The sequence below is a fragment of the Onychostruthus taczanowskii genome, unplaced genomic scaffold, assembly GCF_017590055.1.
Source record: "Onychostruthus taczanowskii isolate IOZ18803 unplaced genomic scaffold, ASM1759005v1 scaffold28, whole genome shotgun sequence".
In the NCBI taxonomy this organism is placed as follows: Eukaryota; Metazoa; Chordata; class Aves; order Passeriformes; family Passeridae; genus Onychostruthus; species Onychostruthus taczanowskii.
The window spans coordinates 5,423,804-5,451,032 of record NW_024500128.1 but is presented as its reverse complement, the minus strand read 5'-3'; the positions used below and the strand labels follow the sequence as shown (position 1 = coordinate 5,451,032).

General features: G+C 43.3%; 1 protein-coding gene across 2 annotated transcripts; it reads left to right on the top strand.

Moving 5' to 3' along the window:
* The first annotated feature begins 4,658 nt into the window (after positions 1-4,658).
* Positions 4,659-26,523, top strand: CTNNB1 (catenin beta 1). Of its 2 annotated transcripts, none has more exons than XM_041407727.1 (15): positions 4,659-5,089; positions 18,255-18,315; positions 18,584-18,811; positions 18,951-19,204; positions 19,295-19,533; positions 19,618-19,819; positions 20,153-20,297; positions 20,771-20,874; positions 20,960-21,298; positions 21,557-21,715; positions 22,626-22,745; positions 22,885-23,035; positions 23,125-23,246; positions 24,418-24,478; positions 25,238-25,458. In XM_041407727.1, exons 2-15 carry the CDS (start codon positions 18,303-18,305, stop codon positions 25,444-25,446), a joined length of 2,346 nt encoding a protein of 781 aa, XP_041263661.1. In that variant the 5' UTR covers positions 4,659-5,089; positions 18,255-18,302; the 3' UTR covers positions 25,447-25,458. The 2 variants fall into 2 exon arrangements, with proteins under 2 accessions (XP_041263661.1, XP_041263663.1); XM_041407729.1 differs by lacking the exon at positions 25,238-25,458 and adding an exon at positions 25,750-26,523 and having other exon boundaries at positions 4,660-5,089.
* The last annotated feature ends 706 nt before the right edge of the window (positions 26,524-27,229 follow it).

The window sequence follows — 27,229 nt, the reverse complement described above, 5'->3', positions numbered from 1 at the left end:
GAGGTCGGTGTCACACCTCTGCAACTGGTATTGCTTTTTCCTGTGATTTTGGATGTCTTTTCTGCCAGGGTACCTCAACACAACCATTGCAATTGTTTTAAATGAGGAGTGTGAGACCCATAACCATTAAGAGACAGGAAAACAAATTTTAAAGGAAAGCTTAGGTGCTGCCATAGACGCGATGATGACAACGTTTTGATCAGTATTGTGGATTTTTTGCTCACATGATCATGCATTACATTTTGAATATAAAGCCATCTTGATATTTTTCTAGTAGTAATTAAAATATACGTACTGGGAGATGCAATGCTTCATGTTTAGTCTGTTCCATTGCTTAATATACCAGTAATCAGATATTCTGATGAGTAATGCCTCAGCTACTAAATCAGCTGGAGACTTTAATCTTAGTTTCTGAACATACCTGATAAATAAACTGTTGTAGGAATTCATGTGCACTGAATTAAAGAAGGAAGTTTTAAGGCATATTGCATTTATCCAAAATGAACAGGAAGGGAAAGAACAACTTTTAAAAATCAAATTGGTGGCCAATGACAATTCTATTTCTGGTGCTTGCAGACACATTTATAGACTACTCCAATTTATGTCATTTGAACCAGTTAACAAGATTTTTTGATCAATATTTTTCTGTACTATTTTATTACTAATTTGTAGGGTCTTTCTTTCCTTCAAAATCACCGAGATATGCACTTTTTTTTTTTGCATTATTTTTGAGAAAAGTAAAATCTCACCATTATTTTTATTTTGAATAATTATATTTTTCTTTGTTGATAAAGAATAATTTTTTCCCACTGAAACTGAGCCTGAATGGCATAGCTATTTACTTTAGCAAAGACCTTGATGTGTATTAATAAAACGTGGGTCTCAAGTATGAGACAGAAGTTACACTGCTTAGTCCTGTGTCTCAAAGAGTGCTTAAATATCACAAGCATCTCCCTTTCTTTTCCCCTTCGCTCCTGTATGAAAGTGAGACTATGTGACTTTTTAAATACACTACAACCTCACTTTGCTGGAAGAAGACTCCTTTTATTTTTTTTTCTTCCAGTTAAGAGGATCAGAATGATGTATCTTTTTGCTGACAAGTGAATATATATTTAGTCAGTGTCTGAAAAAAAATATCTGTAGTTGATTCTTGAATATGTTCCTAGAGCATGCACAGTTAGAAGCCAATTATGCATACATTTTTAAGATCCATATGGGAAATCAAAGATTCAGGCCCAGAGCCCTAGATATTTCTGTAATTGGTAATTTTGCTTTGTCCTCCTATTAGTACCATGGCTACTCATTTGTTACTATGTTCCTTACAAACATAGTTAAACTTCCGGATTTCAGAAGGAAAGGTGACCATCTAAGTTTACATTTAACTGTTTCTAATTTTTAATTAAGAAGCTTCCTACTTTTTACCGTACTAAAAGTTGACTCTCCAAAAGCAGTACTAAGGATGAAAAAAAAAAGAGTTAACAAAAAGATTTAAATCATTATCTTTTAAAATTCAACCATGAAGCTCTCCTTTGCACTGAGGATTTCTTACTGCAAGGATACACAATGGACATGTTAGGGGACCGCTTGACCTTTTAAAAAAAAATATGTCTGCAGCATATTCTTCTAGTAAACTTCCACCAAAACAAACCTATTAAAGTATAAAAGAGCTCAGAGGAAACTTCTGAAGCTGCACAGACACACTCAGTGCATCTTGGGGAGGAAAGGAAAAAAAAGTAGAAGAGGAAGAATAACTGGACTGTTCGTGAATTTACTGATGAAGCCACACACTGTAATAATTCCATATAACATTTACTCTTCTTGTTTTGAAAGTGGAACTTGGCACACCGTATTTTAGAAAAATTAGGAATATTAAATGTAGTTTAGAAACATTTTTATAATTGAAAGAACACCGACAAGTTCATCGTAATTTCAATTCGGCTATTAAGATACTTGTTTTTCTGAAGTAGGGGTTTGGGAATTTTTTTAAGGTACAATTTTAGAAAATGTTTAGCTACCTAATAGCTAAAAATTGCAAAGATTATATGAACTAAATTTCTATAAGCAATGTGTCTAGATGCAAAAGTATCCTAACCACTTTGCAGTGAAACAAATAGAGATTAAAATTACAACAACTCATGCAAAAGTAAAGCATCCAAAAATCAAGAAGAGTTAATCATTAGGTACTAAAGGCCTTACAAAATTTATATATATATATAAGTTGTATGTTTTAAACCTGTTTTTAAAAGGTCTAGTTCCAGTTGTCCTCGTCAGGTCAAAAAGAAAAGCGGTCCACAGTTCAGGGGCCAGAAGCAGAGACATGGACTGTACCCCTCCTGCTCCTGCAAAATCCAGGCTCCAAAAGCCCCATCCCTGCAGACCCCGGCGGGTGGGATGGCACACAAAGAGGCTCTGAAAGGTATCTGGGACCATGCAATGCATCAAGGGCGTTTGACTGATTCTACTGTTGTTATCAAGTACCCAATGGAATTGCTTATAGTGAATTTGGCAATAATGCCCTATAGAAACAGCACTTTGAACTTATATAGTACCTTTGATCCAGGGATCTAAAAGGAGGGGTTTGTCAGTATTACTATTCCCATTTTACAGAGGGTGAAACCGAGGCAGAGCAGATTTTCTCAAGGTTGTAGAAGAAGGCAGCTGAGAAAGGAAGGTGGACAAAGAAATTAACTCTTCCCCCCACACCCTTTTCTCTTTTTTATTGCTCAAGACAATCTTCAGGAATACTTTCTCTGGCTCTTATCTTAAATTGGAATAAAGTTTCTGGTGTCAAGAACAAGGTCCTTCTGCTTATAGCTGCAAGAAATAACTCCCCAGGAAGGTGATGAACACTCACAGTCCACTGGCCTGATCTGGCACAATTTTCTTTGCCACCTCTTGCCAACAGCTGCCCTCATTCTTGCCCCTCTTTTGACCAGTATTGTCAAAATGGGCAACTCCTAAGAGAAAAGAGGAAAGCTGCATTTCTCAACTCTCCAACTTCAGCGTTGTCCAGGTAGCATTTCTTTTCCTTCTTTTCCTCCAACCAGAGGTTGCCCACAGCAGAGGGAGGCTGGTGGGTGAATGACTGCTGGTGGGTGAATGACTGCCCTGCAGTGTCAGAGGTAGTGGGGAGGAAAATAGGATTTTTTTTTTAATTACCACTGTCATATGAGTAGTGACAGCTAACCCACCCTTGGAACCCCTCTCCTGCACTTGCCCCGCAGAATTGTGTCCCCCCTTGTCACCCAAGCCAGTTCCACCTTGTCTCTTTTTTGCAGCAAGCCTTATATTACCCTCCCAACAAACCCTCAGGAGAAATCCCTTGTTTTAAAAAGCTCCAAATTCAAAAGAAAGCAGCTTACGTGAAAATCAAGCAGCACTGTGAAAGAAGTTCCTTGAGTCTAACACTTCATCTGACTGAATAATCAACAGGAAAACCCTAAATCTTTAATTGCAACTTTCTAAGTAGAAAACTAAACTTAGAACCTGTTTAAAACAAGATTATCAGTGGAAAAAAACAGGCATAAAGGTAGCCCCTCTGAACCGCGCATCTCCCTGCTGCAAGAGCTGCAGAAACTAGAGGCTGGTGGGGGACAGGAGGCTGCAAGAAGCAAAACAAGAATTCAATCTCCCACATCAGCCCGTGCCAAAGCAAATTTATACGGCGGGAGGGAGCAAAATAATATCCATCTTTCGCTCTGGCAACGGATGTTTTCCATAACCACGTTGTGTATACGGTCCTTGTTTCATGTGGAGGGAGGTGTGAATGTATTTTTCCCTCCTGGTATGTTAAACACAGACTTTGCCATTGCAAGACGGTGCACGCAAAAAGTCTGTAAAACATTCTGCTGTTCAAGCCCGAGCACGCCGAGAAGAGGCCGCCGCGGACGTGCCTTCACACGCCGCGAAAAAACCTTGTGCAATTCGTATTTTCCTGTTTTTTACGAATCGCTCAAGAAGCGAGGGGAAGGCGAGGACGAGGAGGTGTTGGAGCGGGGGGCGGCGGGGGGACGAGGGAAGTTCTCTTCTCCCACTAAAAAAAAAAAAAATTGCATAACGAGATACTTTCTTTGGCAACTGCTTCCTGACAAATATTTACAAGGGCAGAGCGGGAGCGCGTTTCCGCCGACGTGAGCGGGGCCCGCCGCCTCCTTCCCGGGCTGCCCCGGGCTCGGGGATGAGCGGCGGGCCGGGCTCGGCCGCTGCCCCGTCTCAGCTCCGGGCCCGATTTTCCGCAGCAGCCCCCGAGTCTCCCGCACTTGGCGACGCGGGCGTCTGGAAAGACGGAGTTTCGCTACAGTTGGTGCCGTGCATTAAAAAAAAAAAAAACCAAAAAAAAAACAAACCAAAAACCAAAAACTAAAAACCCCAGATAACTAAACTCCTAATTAAACGGGGAGGTGGAAGGGAGTAGGAGAGAGAGAGAGCCACACTCGCCTCTTGCCCCCCGCCCCCCCGCTTCCCTTCCCAAAGCGGGACCCCGGGCTGATCCCTCAGTCGCATCCCCTCCCCCACCGCCTCTACACCCCTCAGGGCAGCAGCAACTTCGCTCCCAAGCCGGCAACTCTGATCCTTCCTTCCCACCTCCGGAATAAGGCGTCTCCGCCGCGCTCCCCCTGCCCCAGCCAGCCCAGCCCAGCCCGGCCCAGCGCCGCCTGGCCCGGCCTTCCCCCTCTCGTGCCGCTTCCCCGCTCCCTGTCTCCCTCCGCCCTGGGAGCCGGGCACTATTTCTCCTCCTCCCTCTGCCTGCCCTGAGCGCCGGGCGCCTATGGAATGCCGCGCGCGGGGCCCGGCCGCGGCGGCAGGATACACAGCCGGGCCCGGCGCTCGCTATAAGAACCTCCTTGTGAGCGACGCCATTTTAAGCCTCTCGCTCGGTTCGGCGCTGGGAGCAGCGGCGGCGGCGCTCGGGGGACAGAAACACCGCCGCCCCGTACGGTCGCCACCTGGGAGCCAGCGGCGGGGGCACCGCCGTGAGCAAGGAGGCGGTAGGCGGGGGGACGAGGAAGGAAAGACGGACCGGACCGGGATCGCCCGGGCAGCAGCAGCCGGAGCCCGGGGGGGACCCTGCGCTCTCCCTTCCTCCAACGTTAGTGCCGCTTTCTCCGGCGGGAACTTGGGGCAAACCCGGGCCGGGCACCCCGGCGGCCGTGAGGGGGGTCCAGGGTGTGCCTGGCGGGAAGGACGGGGCTGGGGGAGGGGGGGAGCGGGGGTGGGAGAGAGGTGGGGGGGCAGGAAAGGAAGAGAGAGGGCTCTTGTTTTCGGGAGGTCCGGACAGCTGCGTGGCTGCAGGAGCGGCAGCTGCAGCTCCCGAGGTGTCTCTTGGGAAGCTCGTCCTGGGGCGAGGGGGTGGCTGCTCTGGTCTGCGGGAAAAGGCGAGTCCATGCGCCCGGCTCCGCTCTCGTTTGCGGCAGTACTTTAATGACCCTTTTTTATTATTATTTTCGATATTCTTTCACCTCCCTTTTTAGGGGAGTACTAACTCGCCGGTGGGCTGCAGATCCCCTTTGGCGATAGGAGGGGGAAGAGAGCAGGGTACGGGTTTATTTGTACGGAATATAATTAATCACGGTCACTGCAGTCAGCGGGAGATTACTAATCTGTTGCCTTGTGGGGTTTCGCTTTTAGTGGCATTGCATATTTGCTGGAGAGGCTGTGCTGCTGCTTCTGGGTGTCACCGAAATGAAGCTTCCCCGGAGCTAGGAGCGATTAAATTAAGTTTTTTTACACCCACCTTAAGCAGAGTGTTGTAGGGAACGGCTCGGGCTGTGGGCGGTGTGGGGAAGCGCCCGCTGCTTCCCGTGGCCGGCTGGGGGGAGCACGGCGGCTCCAGCCTCCCGGAGTGCCGCGTTCCTGAGGTGTGGGCATCAACTCGAGGTTACTCCCAGAACTATCCAGGGCGCTTACTCTAGGAAGAGTGTTTCCCGGTGTGTTGTTTTGTGGTTTGTTGTTTGGTTTAGTTTGTTTTCGTTTATTTGGGTTTTTTTTTTAAACAAAGCTTAGTTCATCTCTATTGTGCATGATTAGGTGCTCCTAAAGCAGCAAGTTTTCTTAAATTTAGCAAAACCTTGCATTTTTTTCCCTAGTTAAAACTCGATGTAGGACGTTGGGCCGTTTCTTTTTGTGGCTCTTTCCAAAAACCTTCTCTGAAAATTAGCCTAACTGGAAAGAAAGGACAGACTGTATGAAGGTACCAGGGGCAACTTACTTGTGACTTTAGGAATAGCAGTGTTGATCTTTGTAATCAGCTACTTCTTGATCTCGTTCTCACGGAGCAGCCATTGTTCTGACACTCTGTATATTCCAGACATCTGTGGTCCTCCCATCCCCCAAAGTATGCAAGTGGTGAATGGAAAGAGGCTGGGCTGGTATGCTGAGGTCGACGGACGGAAATCAAGGAGGGGTTTTAGTAAAACAGGATCTTTATGGGCTGAGGCTACGGTAAAGGCGAAGACGAGACGAGAAAACTAGCTGAAAGAGTGTCGAGGTTTTCTTGATTTAAGTTCATAGTAACTTCCTAGTTACAATTTTGCTTCTGAATGACAAAAAAGTACTACTGCAAGGCTCCAAAAAAAAAAAAAAAAAGCCTAAGCGGCAAAACTTACTGGTGTGTATTGGCCCGAGTTACAATGTGAGTTTCAGTACCTAACAGTCCAGGAACCTAATGTTGATCTTGCACTTTTGATAAAAAGGTGCTGACAGCTGCAGGTATGTGACTGCTGTGTCGTTTGTCTAATGGCTGGTACTGTTGCAAATGAGGCTGCTTAGGCATTCAGGCAAGAGTTTGAGGCTCTCTAAATTCAGCTGTACAGTTCAAAATTAACACTGAGTGTCTCATTGTTCTGGGATTGTTGTAAAGAAATGTTATATTTTCTCATTTGTTAGTTTAGATATTTTTATTTAGGTGTAAACTGATATCCAGGGGAATGTTCACTTTGGTCTGTATGGCTGATCATTTCACAAGGTCTAGGAGAGAAAGAAGTAAAAACACCATGTTGGAAAGGACAGTGCCATGCACGATAGCTTCTAGGAGCAAGGATTTAATACAAAGTAAAGCTTGATTGGAAAAATCAGTTCTTCAAATGCTGTGTTTCAGCCTTATCAACCCAAGCTTCCTTTTTCTTGCCTAAGCTATAAATAGAGTGGGCTCTTTGCGTGGTGTATGTCTACTCTGGACACCAGCATTTTGCTCTGACTGTGGTGTGTCAGTAAGTGGCTTACCAAACCTTGGCTGTGAAACCTGGTTGCCCTTCAGACATAACGATTTTTTTCTGAAGCATCTGTCCATTTATAGTGACTCTACATCTGAATTAGCATCCTGAAATACCGTGTTCTGAAGAGTTAGACTTGAGCTTTTGGGGATGTTAAGACAAGAGGTTAGTACTAGTGGTGTTCTGATTTTGCAGTGTTTTCAGGGGTGGAAAGGGAAGTGGAAAGAATTGAGCCAGAAATATGGCTGCTGGTGGCTTCTGTCTCAGCTGAAGTCTGGATGTGCTGTCTGAAACTCCTGGATAAGGATGTTTCTGCAGAGTATTGTCTAATAGGCAGACTAGTGTGCAAATACAGCAGTAATCAAAATCACTTACTTTAATTCATAGTTGAACTGGTAATGCTGGGGTTGTGGTTATCATGCACTTGCCTGCAGCAAAACTTGTTCTGTGACTGTGGTAGCCTGCATACCATGGCAGGAAAATCAGGACTGACCTTACTTATCTTGAACATCATACTTCACAAAGCGTGATAAAACCTGTGAGAAACTGTGCAGGCAGCCGTGACTGGCTCCTGTGTCCTCAGAATGTGCACTTGCAAACTCTGAGCCAGTGCCTTTTGCTGGCTGACTGGGTGGGAGCCTAGAAATGGTAAACTTGGCAGTAAGTATTGTGTGTGATTCTTCTTGTCTCTTGAGATAAAATTATTTTCCTGGAAGGGCAATATTTCTGATTTTCCAGTTACCACCAATTGAATTGGCTAGACTTGCCAACATAAGGCAGCCTGACAGTGGTTAACTCTTTCTGTCCATTTCTGGCACTTGGTTCCAAGGTAGAACTTGCTGTAGCCTGTGATCAGGCTTTAGCCCGGGAGGGTAATGTGTTAAACTGTGCTGGTACTGTGTAGCCTGTGCTGCCTCTTATGAGAAGAAAGTCAGAAAAGTTGTTTCAGTTTTTGGGGTTCTGTGCTTTTCTTTTTTCACTGGCAGGTAACTTCAAGTGCAAGGGAGAGAACTAATGGAAGTGTAATTCTGGCATTTTTGTCTGTGTGGAACACCAAGTAGATGAGGTGAGCAAGTGAGACATACCTGACCTCCTGAGTCTATTTACTCTGATGTGAAAGCAAATTCATCCTGTGCTTTCGTTGCCTTGGGAAGTTTGGGTGCACACATTACTTTACAGCAGACCTTTTTGTTCATGTTCCAAGGTGACTCTAGGAAACAGTGTACAGTGGCTGGATCGGTATTGCAGAAGTGAAGTGCTTGCTCTGTTACTTAATACTAAATTAACTCTGGAGCCTTGTTTGAGGACTGACGTAGAAGGGTGAAAGAGTTAATCTCATGTTCTGTGTTGCTGCATTTAATAACCAGTATGAGGTAGCTGGATTTTGCTGGAGTTGGCAAATGCACAGTGTGCACTGTACATGTATTTGCTGGAACCAGCATTTCTGGGCTGTCTTACTGCACTAAATAGACGTGTATAAATTGGAGAAGTTTGCCAACTCTGTAGCAACTGTAGCAAGTAGTTCTGTATTGTCCTGGCAACAATTCAGGTGCCCTCCAGTGGCCAGAAATCTTAACATCCTGAAGGTGCTGCTAAATGCAGCTCCTTTATCAGTTCGCCTTAATTAAGAGTGAGTTGAAGAAACATCTTTTAGTGTCAGACTTCATTAGCATGTTTGTTGTTTAAACAGTCCTTTTTGGAGTGTTGGTGTGCCTTATTGTAAATATAGTTATTCTGACAGACGAGCAACGACAGCCACTTTCAGATTCATAAGTACTTTGTCAGTGTGATTATGACTAATCACTCTGTTTTTTTAAACTGTAGAGATTAATGTTTAACATCCAAGTTCAGGGCTGACTGTGTGGTTGCAGTCTAAGAGGAAACTGGATTGTGGGTAGATACTTCCTCGTTTGGAAGAGAGATGGTTTGCTGAGTTGTTCCCATGTAGGTGTGGAAGTGAGTGTTTCAAGTTATGCACAAACAGGCCAGAAAGGTATTTCTGTAACAGTGTCTGTTGTGAGTGAAGCACATGATTGTGTTAAATGCCTGCAGAACCATTGTCTTCTTGATACACAAAACCATGTGGGCAGGGAAACTTGAGGGCTGGCAGTGGTTTTGTCCCTGAACTTTGAGTGTTAAATGAAATGTGGTATAATACTTGTCTGAATTATCATATGTTGCCTCTAAATGATCACAATGGCAACTTTTTTTTTTTTTTTTTTGTATGTGACTAGACTAAAGAATAAATTTTGATCCTGTCTACTGCCAGCTCTCTGCTACTGTCACGTTACTCAGTGATAAGTGCGGGTACATGGACCACAAGCTGTAAACCACTGCATGTTTATTACTTGAGTCCTGCTGGCAGACTAACCTTGGATACAAACACTGGCTCATCCCTAACCGAGGAAGATGGGAGTATGCATAATGTACATATCTGTGTCTTGCAAATAAAAGATGGGAGCTCTCTAGGCTGTGATAATAAAACTCCTCTCAATGTTTTGACCAGCCATGAGGATACTCAAACTTGGTGAATGCTGCACAAAGTCCTAGTGGAAGTGTGTGCCAGTGACCCAAAGATCTCAAATCCATTGCTGAACAGAAGTGATTAGTAACTGTTTTGAGGTCATTTGTTTGTGGTGCTGGTACTTAGTTGGTCAAAATAATTACGACATGATGAGCGTATTTGGGTTGATAATCTTGTTATGACTTAATGCAAGTTCATAAACTTGAAACTGTCATAGCAGTCCTCTAATACTGAGCTGCAAACTGCTGTCAGGGGACTGATATGTACATTATGTGAGGAAGTTCATTACTTTCATTCTCAAGTTGGATGTGTAACACCAGAGTTGTATTTGAAGCAGTTTTCACATCATAACATTTAAGATTATCATCACCTCCCATCTCGGACAGTCAGGAAGATACTTAGGTGCTTGAGGTCTATTTTGCCAGCTAATAAAGTGAAAGTTTTTGCTAGTGCTGTGGTATACTTGCTAATGAAAAGCTCTCTTAAACCATTACTTTCAAGCATGACCTGATGATTTGTCAGCTTGAATGCAGCTGCTGCTTATAGCTCTTAGAAGCAACTAGAAGTTTCTAGAAAGGACAAATAAATACCTAGGACAGAGTGTTTTGTTTGCAGACCCTGTTAGAAGCTGCTGGTATAGTTGCCCGTGATTTTGGATGTAAAGGATTGGGTTGACAGACCTCTTGTAACTCCTGAATATTTTCTAGATAAAGGGCAAAACAACTGTGCTGTGGATCCAAACACTTAATTTCTGAAGTGACAAGATCCAGTGCTGTGAAATTTCAACCGCTGCAGTATGACTTTAATTGAGAGTATGTGACTGTGTGAAGAGATGCTTTCTTTACATTGCATAGGATGCCCAGCGGTGTGCCTCTGGCCAGCATCAAGCAAAATTATGTGGGGGACTGCTGATCAGAAATTATGGTGTAGGTAACTTGTACCAAGTCCATTTAGACGTAGCCGTGTGTCCCATCAGTCTGTATTTCTACCAGAGTTTCTCTAGAATGTTGGTCCTCAAGTGTGAAGTACTGTGCATCTCCTTTCTTTCAAAAGGAAAACGCTTACATGATATTGTCAGCTTCATGTTTGGAGAGGCTTCCTAGCAGGTTCTACAGTTTCAGAGTTCATCTTCTGGAATGGTAGTGCAGATTGGTGCCAGGATGAACTTTTATTTCTTTTTTAGTAACTTTCCTGATGTGCTTGTTCTGAATTCTCTTCCAAGGTCTCATCATTTTGTAATTTAGTTATCTGAGGTATTTGTTGGCTGACAGTGGCTCTAAGACCACTGTTAGCTCGTGCTTTATTGAGAATTCTAATGGGTTGTTTTTAAAAGGGTACTTAAACCTTAGTGCCTGTGAAGACCCTGGTGAATTGCACAAGCTGTTGGTGCCTTCATGCTGTGTTAGTTGCTCAGAGCACAGCACAGACAGGGCCGCAGCTGGAACAGACCCGTGTGCCCGTGAAATCTCCGACCTCCACTTCTGATACCTTTGTTAACCTGAACTGTCAGTCCGTGCAAAGCTGCTCTTCAGCTGTTGGTTAAAACTACCCACATTCTGGGTGGCTTCCTGTGCTTTAAGTGAGCAAAACAAAATGTGGCTCTTGCTGTGCATACATTGTAGTCTCAAGTGCACTTGAAACTTAGGAGTTGTTGAACACTGCAAGCTAGATAGGAGGTATGATTCTCTACTAGCCTGCTTTCTCTTTTAGGAGGAAGGGAAAGGTAAAGCAGGTGAGTGTCCTGTCATATCAGAGCACTCTGTAGTGCTCCAGAGGTGAAGTCTGGCAGACTGGAACTTTACAGCTGTTGTAAAGTTCTTGTGACCCCTTTCCCTCCTCTGTCACATTTTCTTAAGACTGTATTGACTCCAAAACAAGCCTTGAGTTTTTTGGAACTTGTAACCTAAGTCTTTCCCTCACTAGACATTTTTTGAGGAACATGTTCTTTTTTTAAATACAGCTAGCCCAGTGTTTAAGTCTAGTCAAGGCTACCAGACTGCCTGCATTTCAGTTCCATCAAGCAGTTGTAATCAACTTGGAGAAGTCTAGCAAGGAGGAAACATTTACATGTTGTTTGCTTTAGCCAATGGGCATGTAAATAGAAACTCTGTGCTCTTGGTCTTAGATTGCTAACTTAACGTGTTGCCTCTCTATTTTCAGTTATTTTGTGTGTGGCATGAAGTGAACTCTTATTTTAAAAAACCCCAACCCTTACAAAAGCTAGTGTAGAGAGGTTTTTCTGCCTTTGTTAGAGAAAGGAATTTTTAGATAATTTCTAAGGCTGAAGACAAAGGCTGAGAAGCCAGGACAATTGATGTAATAGCAATCTGGGATGCCTGAAGGAAAAAGGAAATAATGAATTGGAAATGAAGCAGCAAAGAAGAGTGGCTGAAATAGAGGTGACTTGCAGTGAGCGTTGGCAGATCTGCACCCCTCTCCTACTTTAAATCTGTGAATTATCTGAGCTAGTTTGTTGCCTCTTCCTGCATGTCTTAAGGATGCTGAAGGCTGAGAAATTGGAACTGTTTAACCATTGAGGTCACTAAAGCAGATATTCAGATTTCTTAATTTCCTGAAGTTTGTTGGGAACAACAAACCTTAGACTTTCAGTTTTATAATTAGAGAATGTAAAGACCATTTTAACACTGTTGCATGTTCTGGGTTCAGAGTCTAATTTATGATACGATTAGCTAAATCTAAGATAGAATGTATTGCTGTTTGCAAGGTGTCTTCTGACTTTCTGCAGGCATCAGTAGAATGTGTTGTCTGAAGTATTCCTCCTTGGATAAATTTGAGCTGGATGGATTACACAGAACACCGAGTTTATCACTGCAAAGAGGAGAAATACTTCACTAAGCAAGAATAGCTTAGTGGTTGGAGGGAATGATGCTAACTAACAAGTATTCCTTGGAGGAACAACCAGAGCAGTTTGCCACAAGGTATAGTTAATTCAGTTTGTTCAGCTGCAGTCTAGGATCAGTAAGATGGATTTCAGTGTGGGCACATGCCATGGCATTCAGGTCAGGATTACTGGTAGCTCTTAGTTTTCAGTGGAACTTCTGAAATAGTTCAAGTTGCTGCATCTTGGCACAACACTTAAATGTAGTAATACTGCTTCATCTCTTGCCATGGCATTTCTTCTGAAGTAGTAGTGAAGGCTATAGATGAATGTTTCTACCATGTAACCGGAAAAAAAAAGTAGAAACGTTTCAAAGCTCTGAAAGCCTATAGTTTTTTCCCTGTTAGAGGAAAAAGACTGCATGGTTTGACTTGTTTCCTTTTGATATTACATACTGTCTTAAGTTTCTTCCAGTAGGTTAAGATGTTCTATCATAAGCCACCTGAAGACATTTTTACATAGTATTAAAAATTACCCTGTTAAAAGCAGAAGGTAGCCTGACATTAATATAAAATGCATGATGTTTTATACTCCTGTTCCTAGTACTGATAATAAGGTAAACCTTAATTTTTCTCTAAAAATATCCAAGTGATGCATTGCTTTGTTTAATGTGATAATTTACAGCCCATAACCATTATTCAAGAGCCACTTTGCAGTGAGTTTCATAGTAGCTTTTGTCCATCCAAATCCTTAAAGCACTGGTGTGCAAAAGTCAGTATTGGTGGGTGACCAATTTCCCAATAGTCAAGGCCTTCTAATACTTGCATATAACTAACTTCAAAATAATCTACACTCACTGTATGTGACTGTTTCTTTTAGAGGGGACAAGGTGGCTGAGGACTGCAAATGCTACTGTTGGAGAGAGAATGTGGGAATGCTCTTCAGTATTTGTTTACTGGATATGGAAATACATTCCAGGAAAACTGTTGTTTGTAATCCTCTGTGGTATCTTCGTACAAGAAAAAGAAATCTTTTAAAAATGCAATCTTCAGAGTGAAATTCAAGCACATTCTGTACCTGTTTTCAAATAAAGTGTCCTCTGTTCTTTTTTATTTTTTCAAAACATTGTAAACTCCAGCTTGTCATTCCTACCAACACAACACCAAAACAGTCCTTCCAGGAATTCTTATCAGTCTTACTGAAGCATCTGGTACATGAAGGACCTCTAAAGTTATCTACAAAGGTACTTTTACCAGACCTCAATACAGCCAGATAAAAATTCTCAGTTTTCTTTAGAGCCTGTGGGTGGATATGGGAGGAGAGAACTTTTTCCACATTTGGATAAGGAATAATTAGACATTTACAACAGTTTGAATCATGTCTTCATAGGAGAAAGATCAGGAGAAGTAGGTCTGTCTGTTGCAAGAGTGTATCTGGGGCTTAGGTTAGACCAAAAATTGCTTAGAGACAGTTCAGCCACTCCTGCCTAAAGTGCCTTTATACCATGAAAGCTTTTTTCCTGATATTTCCACTGTCAGTATTGTCTTGCTTGAATAATTCTTCCTCCCCCATATTTTGTTTTCTAGAAAACAGGCTAACACCTTCCAGGGGAAGATTAAAAAGGGTTGTTTTGTTTTGATTTGTTGTTTAATTCCTTAATTGGATGTATTTTTCAAATTCCCAACTTGAAAACTAAGGTTAATTAGGAGGCCTCTGCTACATTACATTAAGAACTTAAATACAAGGGGTCATAGAAATGAGTGCTCTCCGGTGTTACCAGCTGTGGAACTGCTGTTGCCTGTATATTTTGGCTATGGATTTTTGTAAAGCAGATACACAGGTAACATGATTGGCAATCAGCTAAGACCAGTTATAAAATCAGACCCAAAGGATGCTTTCAGTAATGCCTTGGGAATGGTTGCAAGGACTTCAGAGCACTTGGAGAAAAGCTGTTTTTCAGCACAGGTGCTTCTCTTCCTTTGTGTGTAGATGATACACATCTTTAACTGCTGTGACTGTCAGAAGATGATCAGCTTGTTCTGTGGAAGCAAATGTGTCATTCAGAACTCTGGTGGGTAGTTTAAAGGTGCTTGGCCTGGCCCAGGTGAGACAGAGACAAAGAACAGGATAACATGGTCAGGAGGGGTGTTTGTGTGCAACAATTCTTGGTGTTTGGATGGATCAGTCTGGGTTTCTTGTGCAAGTTTTAGTACCATACTGCTCTCAAACAAAGGATTTATGGCAGACTTGCAGACTTTGACTTGCTGTAAAAAGTGGCAGGGGTGGGGATGGAACTGCTTATCAGATCAGTCAGGGGTAATTTGAGTCAATCTTAAAGAAGAGAATTGTTCAGATTTCAGAACTACTGTAGGCTTGTTGGCTTTCCTGGCATATGCCTAACTATTCTCCAGAATCAGGAATTAATATCTAATAAAAACACATGGTCAGAAATAATACTTAATACTTCTTTCATTCCTTTTGAAAATCAAGGAAATCGAATTGTCTTCTGTAGTAGTTTGAAATTATTAGCTCGTGTGCCTTCTATGCTTGCAGATGCCATGTAATACAGCCTAGTGCAAGGTCTGGAATTGATCTTCACACGAGTTTTTTAATACATAGTCTGAAACACCCCAACCTTATTTAAACACCAAGCTGATGATGCTTGCTATGCAAGTGGATGGTCTCATGGGGCAGGAGGAGCTTTTTGAGAAGAGTCCCATAAGTGCTAGCAGTACATTCATGTCAACTGTATAACATAATATTGATCAGAATTCCCGCTTCTGGGCGCCTGCTAGCCTTTAAAAACTGAAGCTTGCAGCTGTGCTGAACTTTGTTTGTAAAGTATACTGAGGCCTTCTGTCTCTGCCTGATGGTTGAGATGTGTTTGGCTGATCTTGTACTGATCCGTTTTGTCACGAAAATGAGCAGCACAAGTGTTTGTAGGGCAAGCCTGGTGGTGTTGCTCCCTTTGCAAATGTGTTGGTTAACCTTGAGAGTGGCAGACAGGAAAACAAAGTCAGCAGCTTGCCTGGACTCAGTTTACCCCTTTTTGAAACTTCAAAAGAACGTGAAGGAAAAGATGAGAGAATGTTTAAGTGCAGAAAACCTAAAACCAAACCCTATCTACTTTTGTTTGGCAGTTTGAACTTTTAGGATTAAACCCAATTCCCTATCTAAATAATAAAAAAAAAACTACCAGAAATTGCTGGGGGGCTACAGGTGTGTGAAACGCAGATCAGAATGTTGGAACTTGCAGATGCAGCTAGCAGGCTGATCAAGGGTCAGCATTCCAAAGACTGAATGTCACTGGTAATGCATTTCTGAACACTGTTTTGTAGATGTTCTTCAGTGTTGTTTTGGAAGAATGCTGCTGTTCAGTGGCTGCTCTGGTCTGTTCCATTTTACCTAATGGTAGACCTGCTCTTCTGATCTCTTCAGGCTGCTGAAATTGAAACTAATTCCAGAGTGCAGGTGCTATAGGCTAGTTGCCTTCATTGATGCAGAATTCAGCAGTGGAGAAAATTATAAATGTTCTTCCCAAGCCCCTTATTGCGTATGGAAATCTCAGGTGGTAGTAAATGTCTCAAAGCACAGTCACTGCTCGTAACACAGTGGTAGATGAAACAGTCGACTTGAAAACCAGTTTAGTGATCCTTTTTTTAGCTAGCATAGTCCTGATGGGAAGAGATGGGAAAGTTTTGGTAAAAATAAATCTTTTTTGTGCTAAGCATATTGAAAATTTCATATAGCAGCTAGAACATGCCAAATTTTTTATCGGAAGTGTCACATCTGACTTAGAGTGAGGACTGCAGGGAGCAAAGATACAAATTTTACTGTTACTGCTACTCCCTTTCTGTTTGGAAGGTGTTAATGGTACTCACAAAGTAATGCAGAAGACCTGCAAAGAGCTATCAAGCTTTTGTATAGGCACTTGCTCAACTTAGCTACTCATTAGAATTTTTTAATCAATGGTGAACTGACTTAAGTTTTTCTTACTCCTTGCCACTACTACTCTCAAACTCCTAACAGCATGTTGGAAGAATCCATGGGTAAGGGCTTGGAAAAAGTGTCTGTATTTTCAGCACATCCTCCATGCCCATTGTCAAGAGCAGATTCTGAGTTGGCCAGTCTCTTCCAGGCTGTGGAGAAGGACCACTTTAGAGTTTCCAGCTGCACAGCAGGATGCTTATTGTATGTTGTGTAATGTCTTATACCAGCTTAATGCTGTTTATCTGCTGCAGATGCAGATCTACTGCCCATTTTAAAAGAGCCAGGGAAGGGTTGCTGCCAAAAGTTGTGGGAGTGCAGTCAGGACAAACAGCACTGGCATTTGTACAGCCAAGCAACAAGATTGCTCAGGAGCTGTTGGAGTATCCTGCAGCTGGCTCAGTGTCAGTGAAATATAAGTTTGTCCCATCTATCCAGTGAGACTTTTAAAACTGCAGGCCTGCCCTTGGTTTAATTACGATTTTCAGAAAGGTGCTCCTGAAGGAAACTCTCAAACTGGGAAATCTGTCTTTACACAAATCCTGCAAACTCAGGTGGACTTTGTTCTCCTGACACAGCACTGCAGACCTGTCCTTTCAGGGATTAGTGTACTGCCTTTACTTCATTGTGCAGGAATGTTTGGATCAGCACAGCTCTAACACCTAACAGCACAGTGAAAGCTGATTGCTGCAAGAGATGGTTTTGCTCCCTGCACAAGCTCCCACTACAAATGTCTCTGCTTGGCTGGCTCCCAGAATAGGCTGTCACCAGCTCTGTGTCTGTGCTGGAAACAGTGTGGGACTGTGGGGGGAAGGGGAGCAAATTAATTAAAAGTGACCTGTTGTGGAGCAGTAGCCTCAAATTTCTCTTTCTGGGTTAGTGAAGAGACAGGTACAGATTTGTGGTACAAATACTTCCAAACTGCTTGGTGATATCAAATGGAGGTTCATAGTGAAAATTTATATAGGGCATTTGATCATATTTCAGCCTTCTTGCCCCCAGTTACCTTGGTTTTCTGGGCAAACAATAAAAGTGAGTTTGGGGACTCAGTGTGTGCTCAACTCAAGGACAGGTTTTTTGGGTTTTTTTTTTTAATAACGCTGGTTCCACTTTTAGTTTTAACTTCAAGGAAGAGTTTTTTGTAGGAAGAAGCCTTTATTATGGCACAGGGAGGGAATAAAGGAGGAGGTGCAGTTATAACTCTTTAGGTAGTCTTTGTGCCTTACATGGTCATTTAAGCTTTCCTCATGAAAATTCATGTTGTAGCCCTGTATCAGACAGTTTTTCTGGTATCTTCTGAGTAGTTTATCTTTGAGGGAAATGAGGAAGTGTGACATTTAGGCATTGTCTTCGTGGCATTTCCAACCTCTGGAATTTAATGTCTGGACTTCATCTTATGCAAAGGTAGAGGAGTGAAAAATAGCTCTGTGATGGTCAGTCTTCAGTTCTTGTTCTCTTGCAGCTCTGAGAGAATATCTTACACATAACCTGACAGAAGGTCTGGGTGGTACATTGTGTTCTTTTGCATGTCTGTCCATGGGGGTTTGCTAATTAGCATTTGAGTATACTCACTGTAGTAATGAAATGGCAAGATGTGCCAAGTCTTACTTTGCAATTCCAGTGTTCTAATGTGAAATCCTGTCTTACTAGTTCTGATTAGTGTATAATAAGTTCTAACCTTGCTCTTTTTTAGGATCTCTGAAAGGGTGCAAGAAAGAGTTCTGAGAGCATAACAAGGAACATGGCAACTCAAGGTACATAATGCGTTACAGTTTCTATTACAAGAATTTAGAAGACTCCTTACCCCTGTCTTTTTAACTTTTCATAATCACTTAGGTTTACATGTGTGCATTGGTTCAACATAAAGCTTCAGTTTAAAGTTGCTGCTTACTTGCAGTGCTGGGTTGAGGAAGTTATTTATAACAGCTTATTTTAATTTAAAATCTCTGTCATCTCTTGTAGGATTAATACATGCTGGAGTAATTGAACTAAACTTAATTGTTCACCAATGATTTCTTACAGCTGACTTGATGGAGCTGGATATGGCAATGGAGCCAGACAGAAAAGCAGCAGTCAGTCATTGGCAGCAGCAGTCATATCTGGACTCTGGTATCCATTCTGGTGCCACAACAACTGCTCCCTCCTTGAGTGGCAAGGGAAATCCTGAAGAAGAAGATGTGGACACAACACAAGTGCTGTATGAGTGGGAACAGGGCTTCTCTCAGTCCTTCACCCAGGAGCAAGTTGCGGGTAAGGCCTTTTCTATGACACCAGTTTGCTTGGACAAGCAGTTTAGTAATACAGAAGCCTAACTACTCAATTACTGCCAATCTGGATGACGAGCTTTTTATCCCTAGTTTGAGATTACTATGACTTCCCTTCTTTTCAGATATTGATGGCCAGTATGCAATGACTAGAGCTCAGAGGGTGCGTGCAGCTATGTTCCCTGAAACCCTGGATGAAGGAATGCAGATCCCATCCACGCAGTTTGATGCAGCTCATCCAACTAACGTGCAGCGCCTGGCTGAGCCATCCCAGATGTTAAAACATGCTGTTGTTAATTTGATAAACTACCAAGATGATGCTGAACTTGCAACTCGTGCCATCCCAGAACTGACCAAACTGTTGAATGATGAGGACCAGGTAAGTATTTTCTTTGTCTGGGTAAAGCTTGCTTGTGGGGCACCTTCAATGACCTTGAAACTAACAGCTTTATTCAAACACTTGTGGTAGGTGGTGGTGAACAAGGCTGCAGTTATGGTTCATCAGCTGTCCAAAAAGGAAGCGTCTCGCCACGCCATTATGCGATCTCCTCAGATGGTGTCTGCCATCGTGCGTACCATGCAAAACACAAACGACGTGGAGACAGCCCGGTGTACTGCAGGGACACTACACAACCTCTCACATCACCGTGAAGGCTTGTTGGCAATCTTCAAATCAGGAGGCATCCCTGCTTTGGTTAAAATGCTGGGGTACGTGTGCCACTGAGGCAGTACTTGTGTTTTGCAGTTGGGTCCACTAGGAGCAGATACTCATGAGGATTTTCCCATCTTTAGGTCCCCAGTGGACTCTGTGCTGTTCTATGCCATTACAACTCTTCACAATCTCCTGTTACATCAGGAAGGAGCCAAGATGGCTGTCCGTCTCGCTGGTGGGCTGCAGAAAATGGTGGCCTTGCTCAACAAGACAAACGTCAAATTCTTGGCCATCACAACAGACTGCCTTCAGATTTTAGCGTATGGCAATCAAGAAAGTAAGGTAGGTGCCTCTGGTGCTGAAGTAGTTAAAATGAGCAAGCTTGTGATGAGTGGCCTGACAGTTCTTTTGTACTGACCTCCTGACTCTGAATCTTCAGCCACATGCCACTGGCTTTTGCCAGTCATTCCTGACCTTGCAAGAGGGGAGGGATACAGGAACTGTCTTGCAGAAATGCTGCTGTGCTTATAGGGAGGTTATAAAACAGTCCACATAAGCAGATGGGAATTTTTTCTTTAGGGAACTGTAACCATGAAGGGTGTAAGCTAACAACGTTTACTACCTGCTGACATGTGTAGGAAGTGACAGACAAATATTATTTTTGCTGTCTTTCAGCTGATCATTCTGGCAAGTGGCGGACCCCAGGCTTTAGTAAACATAATGAGGACCTATACTTACGAGAAACTGTTGTGGACCACAAGTAGGGTGCTGAAGGTGTTGTCAGTCTGCTCCAGCAACAAACCCGCTATTGTTGAGGCTGGTAAGTACATTGTACTCATTCTAACTTAAAAATCTACATAGTGCTTTAGGATCAGTTCATTCCACCAAGGACAGAAGCTGCCAGCATCAAAAAATGAACTTGGCTTGGTCCTTAAGTCCATAACCCGTTTTGGAGGCCTTTAGTATACAGAAGTATAAAGGGGTGGCTGTTTTTAGTAACTCCACTGTGCTGTTAACTATTAGTGGCTGAGTGTTGTCAGGATGCGTGCCTGAGAATATGCACACGTTTAAAAGGCCCAGTGTCACACAGGGAATTTCAGGGAGTTGTTATTTTTGTATGTGAAGAAGGGCTAGGACCCCAGTCATATTGTGATACTGACAAGAAGGATCCAAAAGCTTATGAGATTTTACACTTAGATGTCAAGGAAGAAAAGGACCTGACTGCTCACAAGGTGAGCATCAGAGTATGGTGTCAAATCTGAGTAATGGTGTCAAATCTGTACCATCTTCCAGGTGGGATGCAAGCTTTGGGGCTCCACCTCACAGATCCAAGCCAGCGTCTTGTCCAGAACTGTCTCTGGACTCTGAGAAATCTGTCAGATGCTGCAACAAAGCAGGTAAAGGGCTTGTCTGAGGGATCAAGAGCAAAAGTCAACCTAGTGAAAAAGAAGACTTAACTTTTTCTTCCCTCTTTTTCTACAGGAGGGCATGGAAGGCCTTCTAGGAACTCTAGTTCAGCTTTTAGGATCAGATGATATTAATGTTGTGACCTGTGCCGCTGGCATCCTTTCTAACCTTACCTGCAACAATTACAAGAACAAGATGATGGTGTGCCAGGTTGGTGGCATCGAGGCTCTGGTGCGCACAGTCCTCCGGGCTGGAGACAGGGAAGACATCACGGAACCTGCGATTTGTGCGCTCCGTCACCTCACCAGCAGACACCAAGAAGCTGAGATGGCTCAAAATGCAGTTCGTCTCCATTACGGGCTCCCAGTGGTGGTAAAGCTGTTGCACCCACCCTCACACTGGCCTTTGATCAAGGTAAATAATGGTTAAAAGCTGGCAGAACTGAAACTGAAAACTTGTTGCTCTTTAACATGTAACTTTAAAAGTGAAAAATTCTTTGTTTCTATGATGTTGGGGATACAATTTGTCTGCTGGAGAAGTTGCTCCAGTTGCAATTTAGTGTTTTCTCTAGAGAGATCTAAACATATGAGATGAACTGATTAAAAAAAGAAGTCACTAAGAGCAAGCACACCTCTACTGCTCTTTTATTCCCCACCTGTTCCTTACCTGCAGGCTACTGTTGGCTTGATCCGCAACCTGGCCCTGTGTCCTGCAAACCACGCCCCGCTGCGTGAACAAGGTGCTATTCCAAGGCTAGTGCAGTTGCTGGTTAGAGCACACCAGGATACCCAGCGACGCACTTCCATGGGCGGGACACAACAGCAGTTTGTGGTGAGTGCCCTCCCCGACACTGCATCTCTCAAAGTTCTCTCCAACTCCTCGTTTGTCAGTGCACCTCAGCCCGGCAGTGCTTGGGCTAAAGAACTGTTGTCTCGTTTGCTCTAGTTCACATTATTATCTGTGTGCTGATAGCTCTGTCTTGGCAGGCCTCAGATTTTTCTTAAATCAGGATGCTAAAACAAACTCTTAATTTAATAACCTCTTGAGCATTTAATTCTGAATGTTAGAGCTCACAGAAATTCTAGCGCTGCCTACTCTGGCAAGGCAAGTAGTTGTCTACCAAGAAACCAGAAGTCCCTCCTCCTTCTCAGAAGAATGGTTTTCGGAATGCTGTCACAGCTTATTGCATATTTGCAAGGGTGCTTAGACCTGTCAAAGTACTGAGAAGTTGTGCAGGCTCCATAATTATCTCATTGGCTTCCAGGCCAGTGTGACAAGATCAGTCTCAATTGGATTTTTTTATCCTGTTAAATATATTAACAAAGGAGGGGTTTGCTTAGCACAGCAAATGGAAGCAGCATCTACTCCTACAAGAGTGTAGTTAATTCATGCAGAGGCAAGACGGGACCTCTTTGCTACTGTTAACTGCTGTTCCCAGCTTAGTAACTGCCAGGCTAATCCAGGCTGTAGAAAGAGATGGTGTTATCAGAGGGGAAGTTCACAATAAAAGCCACTGAGGCATTCCAGTGGGATGCTTCACTACTGAATTTGGGTGGGTACACTGGCTTGACTTGTAGCAAGGATGTTAAGTTTGAAGGCCACCATTTAGGGAAAGGGGGAAAATGTGCAAGGGATGAGTTTAAATGATTAGCTGGAACTGCTGGTTGGCTTTTTGGTAGTCACTTAAGAAGAGAGTATACAATATCTCAAATTCAAAAATGCCTTTTCTCTCCCTAACCAGGAGGGTGTGCGCATGGAAGAAATTGTTGAGGGCTGCACTGGAGCCCTGCACATTCTTGCACGTGATGTTCATAATCGAATCGTAATCAGGGGTCTAAATACCATTCCACTATTTGTGCAGGTAAGTGAGAGCTCAAGACAGCACTATAATACATAATAGGCAAAGAAATAAAACAGCTCTTGCACTTCCTGGATAGAGGTGTGCTGAAGAGCTCGTTTCAAGTGGAAGAGCTAAAAGAGCCCTTGTGTTTTGGTTGCAGTTGTTGTACTCTCCCATCGAGAATATCCAGAGAGTCGCTGCTGGTGTACTTTGTGAACTGGCTCAAGACAAGGAGGCAGCTGAAGCAATCGAAGCTGAAGGTGCAACTGCTCCTTTAACAGAGCTGCTTCATTCTAGGAATGAGGGTGTTGGTAAGTGAACTTAAGGCTGGTTTCATACTTGTGTTACAAGAGTTGATACAAGTCTTGACCTCTACTAAAATCACTCTTCCTTTCGGCAGCAACCTACGCAGCTGCAGTGCTGTTCAGAATGTCTGAGGACAAACCACAGGACTACAAGAAGAGACTTTCTGTTGAGTTGACAAGCTCCCTGTTCCGGACCGAGCCAATGGCTTGGAACGAGGTGAGTCCTGTGATCTGTGTTAACAGTTCCCCAGGGAGAGCTGACTTCTGTGTTCTCCCTCCTTCCACCAGTGAAGCGTAGATGCCATCAGTGATACAGCCCCAGCTTTGCCCAGCTGTGTGGTGGCTGGACCTTGTTGTCTCACTCTCTATGCTCAGGTGCAGTGAACCTGTGCTAAACAGCCTTCAAGCTGCTTTTTCCCGGCAGACAGGAAGAGTCTGTTCTCTGCTGCTGCAGTGTGTAATGCTCATTATGCTTGCTAGTTTGCAAAGCTGGCTGTATACAAAAACTTTGTACTTTTCTGTGTTGCTTGTCAAAACCTGATGAACTCTGAATGCAAAAATAGAAACATGAGTGATATGAGGGAAGCATAAATACAAAACATACCCTGTGAGGCTTCTATCAAGCCAACAATGCAGGATTAGTAATCTTGGGCTGGGAATTCAACTTGTCCTGAGAACTGAGATTTCAGACTTGAATACATTTGCAGGCTCATTATCACACATGGCATTTTTTCATTTTTTAATGGACTACGCAGTAAATTGAGACCTGTGTGCATGGGATACAGGGAAGGCTTTACTCATTCTTTGTCTTCCCACAAATTCTTCAGATTCAGGAGCCTAGCTTGTCTTGTCTTGTATGTATCTATTACACAAGGGCAGTAGCCTTTAAATTGTACTATTTCAGTGCTTATTTTTCTGTTTTCCTAAAACCTCTATCTACCACAAGAATGGATGGGGGGGAAAGCTAAAATGGAATTTCTCTTAGAGACTGAATTAGACAATTGTTATGCAGGCAGGCAATTACTTCTGTAATTGAACAAATGGGAGAGGTTGCTTCAGAACTCTTAAAAGCTCTGTTGCTGGCTTGGGAATATCTGACTTTCAGGATCGGGACAGGTGTACCTAAGGAGTGTTCCTAGAGCTACCCCATCTTTTTCACTCCCAGACAGAACCCTCCTTCCAGTGATCTGTGGATTCCTAAATCTGGCTGTTGCAGATACTTCAGCTAAAAAGGCATTTCATGTTGACAGCAGTGCTGCAGTGCTCACTGCAGAGGAGTTATTCAGAGGGATTTGGGGAAGCTTTACAGCTTTTTAAACTCAGAATTACTGGTGCTGGCCAAAAGACCCGATGTTAAAACTGTTTTGTAATTCCTTGTGTACACATAGACAGCAGATCTCGGACTGGATATCGGTGCCCAGGGAGAGCCTCTTGGATACCGCCCAGATGGTACGTGTCTTCTGTTCCCCTTGACTAAACTTCCAATTGGATGAAGTCAAGTCATAGGTTTTAAAGGAGAACTGCAACTGAGTGAAGAGTGAATTTACTCTTCAGCAAGGTATTGCAAACTGACAGGCAACTGTCAGGGGAACTGCCAGTTCAAATAACCCATTTCTGCAACACCACTGGCAGCACTGAAATGGGAGCTGTGTGGACATGCAAAACCAGTGTCTCTTGTCTGAGTCCTGTGGGAACACCTCCTGCTGAGCTGTTGTTTCCAGAAATCTTTTCCATTCCTTACAAATGGACTTGACAATTCCAATAGTGCAGTTTTTCTTTAAAACAACAAAGCTGGTATTGAATGCATTAGTCTGTGAGTGTCTATAGATTTGAACACAAGCCTATCCCTAAGGATTCTGAGCTATTTTTGACTAGTCCTTCAGAAGCGAGTCTACAGTCTTGGAGCCTGGTTTTGCTGCAGTATTGTTGAATTTTAGTACTGTTGATTGTGCAGACTAATGGCTTGGCTGGAATCTGCTCGTGCTTCTGACTGCAGTGTGCTTTGTCTGCAGAATCCTACTGGAAGGCTTTTCCGAACAATGGAATAGCTGTTAAGGGCAGGCACCAGATTGTGTTGAACTTGGCTGAACTAGAAAACAATTAGATGGCTACACGATCTCCTCACACACTGATACTTGCAGCTTCCGATGCATCTAACATCTGTTAACATTATGCTTTTTTTCCCTCTGCCACCTTTAACTTTCTTAGATCCTAGCTACCGTTCTTTCCACTCTGGCGGATACGGTCAGGATGCCTTGGGTATGGACCCTATGATGGAACATGAAATGGGTGGCCACCACCCTGGTGCTGACTACCCAGTTGATGGTCTGCCAGATCTTGGCCATGCCCAGGACCTTATGGATGGGCTGCCTCCAGGTGACAGTAATCAGTTGGCCTGGTTCGATACTGACCTGTAAATCATCCTTTAGGTAAGAAGCTCCAACCTTGAATTTAAAAACAAAACAAAAAGAGAAAAACAGCTGACTGGACTGAGGACTTGGTTGGCAGGGAGGGATTGGCTCGACCGGGTCCTAGTGTGCCACAATAACGAATAAATGCTCTGGAAACACACAATGAGCACACTCCAAACTGACTTCTGCCGTGAAGTGTGGAAGTAATTAACTGTAATGTCTCGTGCACCGGCTTCATGCAGTCTTGATGTGTTACAACAGCCATTTACAACTCGGGAGCACTGACACCTGTGTTTTTTCTCTTTGCAGCTGTATCATCTGAGTGAACTTGCATTGATTGGCCTGTAGAGTTGCTGAGAGGGCTCGAGGGGTGGGCTAGTATCTCAGAAAGTGCCTGACACACTAACCAAGCTGAGTTTCCTATGGGAACAATTGAAGTAAACTTTTTGTTCTGGTCCTTTTTGGTCGAGGAGTAATAATACAAATGGATTTTGGGAGTGATTCAAGAAACGAAGAATGCACAAGAAGGAATTGCAAGATGGAATTTATCAAACCCTAGCCTTGCTTGTTAAAAATTTATTATTTTTTTTAAATCTCTGTAATGGTACTGACCTTGCTTGCTTTGGAAGTAGCCTTTCTTTTTGCAGTAATTGTTGTTAGTTTTTTTTAAAGTCTCTCGTAGTATTAAGTTATAGTGAATATGCTACAGCAGTTTCTAATTTTTAAGGATTGAGTAAAGGTGTAGAACACTAATTCATAATCGCTCTAACTGTATTCTGAATAAAGTGTAACATTGTGTAGCCTTTTTGTATAAAAAACTAGACAAATAGAAATGGTCCAATTAGTTTCCTTTTTAATATGCTTAAAATAAGCAGGTGGATCTATTTCATGTTTTTGATCAAAAACTTTATCTGGGATATGTCTGGGTAGGGGCCAGTAAAAACTGTTTATTTGGAACCTTGTATTGGACAGTTTACCAGTTGCCTTTTATCCCAAAGTTATTGTAGCCTGCTGTGATACAGATGCTTCATGAGAAAAATGCAGTTATAAAATGGTTCAAAATTAAAGTAAACTTTTAATTCATTCTGTGTCAAATTATTTCAGATCACAAAATATATATGTGTCTTAAGACATAGTCCTGGACTTGCACAACCACTTTAGTGGAGGGAGCCAAGAATAATTTACCTCTTTGATCCCACTCTGGCATAGTTACCCTTCACAGCCTGGAGGTTTCCTGCTACAGTCCTCGAAGGCACCAGTCTGCCCCTGCTTTGCTTTGGCAGGGTCCTTAGCATGGGGCAGCTCTAGCCAGATGTGAGCCAACTCCACTTGGTGCCAGGCCTGCCAGCCCCACATCTCTCTGGGCTTCACAAAGGGTGAGCAGCCTCAGTTCCCCTCAGGTGCCCTCAGCATTCCAGTGACAGTGACAGCACTGTCCAGGGACAGTGAAAGATCCTTTGCCCACAAGCTCTCAGCTGGTTCCAAGCCCTTTTCAGGTGTCCTCAGCGTTCAGCTGCTGTGCAAGACGAGACCTGTGTGTGACTGGCTTCCCTTGAGGCAGCACCTGTGTGACTGCGAGGGGACAAAGTGGTTCTGAGACTGCCGGCTCAGCCGCAGCCTGCACGTGTGCACCGTGCAGCTGTCACCAGCTCTGCGAGCAGCACTCCAGGCACATCCACTGCAGGCAGCAGTGTGCCAGCAGGAGATCAGAGCAGGCTTTGCTGCGGAGGCTCCTAGCTCAAGATGCTGAGAGCCGAAGGGAACCACACGAGCCTGCTTCCCCTTCTGC